This window comes from Echinops telfairi, unplaced genomic scaffold, assembly GCF_000313985.2.
Source record: "Echinops telfairi isolate 266 unplaced genomic scaffold, ASM31398v2 ScPeMD7_70;HRSCAF=299, whole genome shotgun sequence".
Lineage (NCBI taxonomy): Eukaryota > Metazoa > Chordata > Mammalia > Afrosoricida > Tenrecidae > Echinops > Echinops telfairi.
Genome location: NW_022103968.1, coordinates 71,732,623 through 71,734,823, shown reverse-complemented (window position 1 = coordinate 71,734,823; position 2,201 = coordinate 71,732,623). Strand labels below are relative to the sequence as shown.

The 2,201-nt window shown below is 38.2% G+C and overlaps 1 protein-coding gene across 1 annotated transcript in view; it reads left to right on the top strand.

The window, feature by feature from the left end:
* POLR3A (RNA polymerase III subunit A) overlaps positions 1 to 2,201 on the top strand; it is a 96,163-nt gene that overhangs the window by 33,795 nt on the left and 60,167 nt on the right. The window contains exon 12 of the mRNA XM_013004249.3: positions 1,516 to 1,585. Within this exon, the coding sequence (XP_012859703.2) occupies positions 1,516 to 1,585 (70 nt within the window). The remainder of the gene's footprint in view (positions 1 to 1,515; positions 1,586 to 2,201) is intronic.

Genomic DNA, 2,201 nt, shown 5'->3' with positions numbered 1-2,201 from the left:
ACACCTCGTGATCACACAGGCTGGTGTGCTTCTTCCATGTGGGCTTTGTTGCTTTTGAGCTAGATGGCCGCTTGTTTATCTTCAAGCTCTGAGACCCCAGACACTGTATCTTTTGATAGCCAGGCACCGTCAGCTTTCTTTACCCATGTTGTAGATTCTTCATGATTATTTCAACTGGTTAACATAGTTCATGTACCCTACATAACCTTCTGAATAAGTAGGTGGTTTTCTTTGTTTTGCTATGAGAGGTAATTCCATAAGGATTCTTTATACATTTGGTGTTCGCTTTTTAAAAATTATTTGTCAGTATTTTTGACATTTTAAATTTATTTAGTGGATGCTTATTGCCTTTAGTATGTGCTAAGCAATTTTCTAGGCACACAATATTGAGTAAAAAAGTTCTTGCTTGCATCTTCATTCTAGTATGGGCAGACGGAGATAAACTATCAAATGAATCACATACTGATAAGGGGTACAAGAAAAGAATAAAGCAAGATAATGAGAAGAAAGAGATCCTGTTTTGCATGGGACAGTTGGGATAGACTTCTGGAAAGGTGACATTTGAGCAGAGATCTGAACTAGGAGAATGAGCAATGTGAATTTTTAAGGGAAGAGCAGAGGAGCAGAAAATGAAAAGGACCTGTGGTCTTGCCATACCAAGAACATAGCCAGTTTTCTCCTGTGGTCCTGTAGGGTAAGCGCTGGGCTGCTAGCTGCAGGATCAGTGGTTCACACCACCACTGTTCTATGCAAGACATTTGAGGTTGTGCTCCTGTAAACATTAATAACCTGGAAGACCCTGTAAAGGGTTGCTATGTTTTGGAATCGGCTTGATGGCAGTGGGATCTAGTTGAACAGCACTCCCCACCACTGATAAAAGATGACTTCTCTGGATTGTGGTTCAGAAGAAGATAATCATGAGAAACTATCACTGTGCTTTGAGAACCAATCACTGTGGTTGAGAGTCCCAGAAAACAAATGCACATGCGCATCCTACTTATCAAAAGTATCAAGACTAAGCTCTGATATTCAGAATTTGTTAATTATCAACTCTTTTTTTTATGTGTAGACATTCATTAAATGTTTAAATTCTGTTGTTGAATTGATTTCTGTTAGAATTTAGTATCTTAACCAAGACAGTTTTACCATCTTTGTGAAGAGTGGAAGTAGTTGGCAATCAAAGTTATCAAAGTGCCACTCATCATTCATAGAAGTGAATCTTCTTTAGAGAAGAAATTTATCAATGGCAATAATGTGTATGTTTAGTGTTCTTTTTGTTTGTAAAGCAAGTGCACTCAGTAGTTCATTTTCGTTTCAGCGGGAAGCTCTAGGACAGACTGTGGTGTTCTTTCGCATTGCGAGTTGAAGGGACTGGGAGTTAGTGACCTGGACTTCCTTTTTCAGACTCACCTTTCTGTTATCCTTTTCTTTGTTCATCACAATTCAAAGCCCTGGTGAAATAGATCTTTGGGAGTGCATGGAGCATCCAAGAATGTATTGTTTCTTTTTATTTAGACTAAAGCAAATCTTGTTACCCCAAGAAATGGGGAGCCACTGATTGCTGCCATTCAGGATTTTCTAACAGGTGAGTTTGTCACTCCAAAGGACCTTCTAACTATGGAATACAATAACTATTGTAAAGTTTTGTCTAATGACCTGACAGACTATTTAACTGCTGTTTTAAAGTTTGTTGTTTATTTACTAAGTCTGCTTAAGATTAACATATATACTCAAGTATAAGCCACTCCAAATATCAGGCGAGGCACCTAATTTTACCACAAAAATGGCATTAAAAATGTGCTGACAAAATTCGGCTTATACATGAGTATATACGGTACTTTTGGTGGTCTGATTTTCAGTAATTTGCTGAACTCCTGCCATGGCCAGGAGTTTTCTGGTCAATGGAGAAACCCAAACCAAAAACCAGCTGCTTTCAAATCAAGGCTGATTTATGACAACTTCATGAGTGTCCTAGTAAAACTGTGCTTTAATGGGTTTTTAATGGCTGAGTTTTGACTTCAGCTGCCAGCCTGTCAGTTAGCAGCTGGGTGTGTTAACCTTGTACTCTTCAGGGATTCAAAGACCCTGTAAATCTAGAGCTTAGCTTTTATTGGAGGAGAAGCCAATAAGTTGTTGTATGAGGAAACTTCAAAAGTTCCAGGAATTATTTCATTATCTTTTAATTTTACTTTTCCATCAAC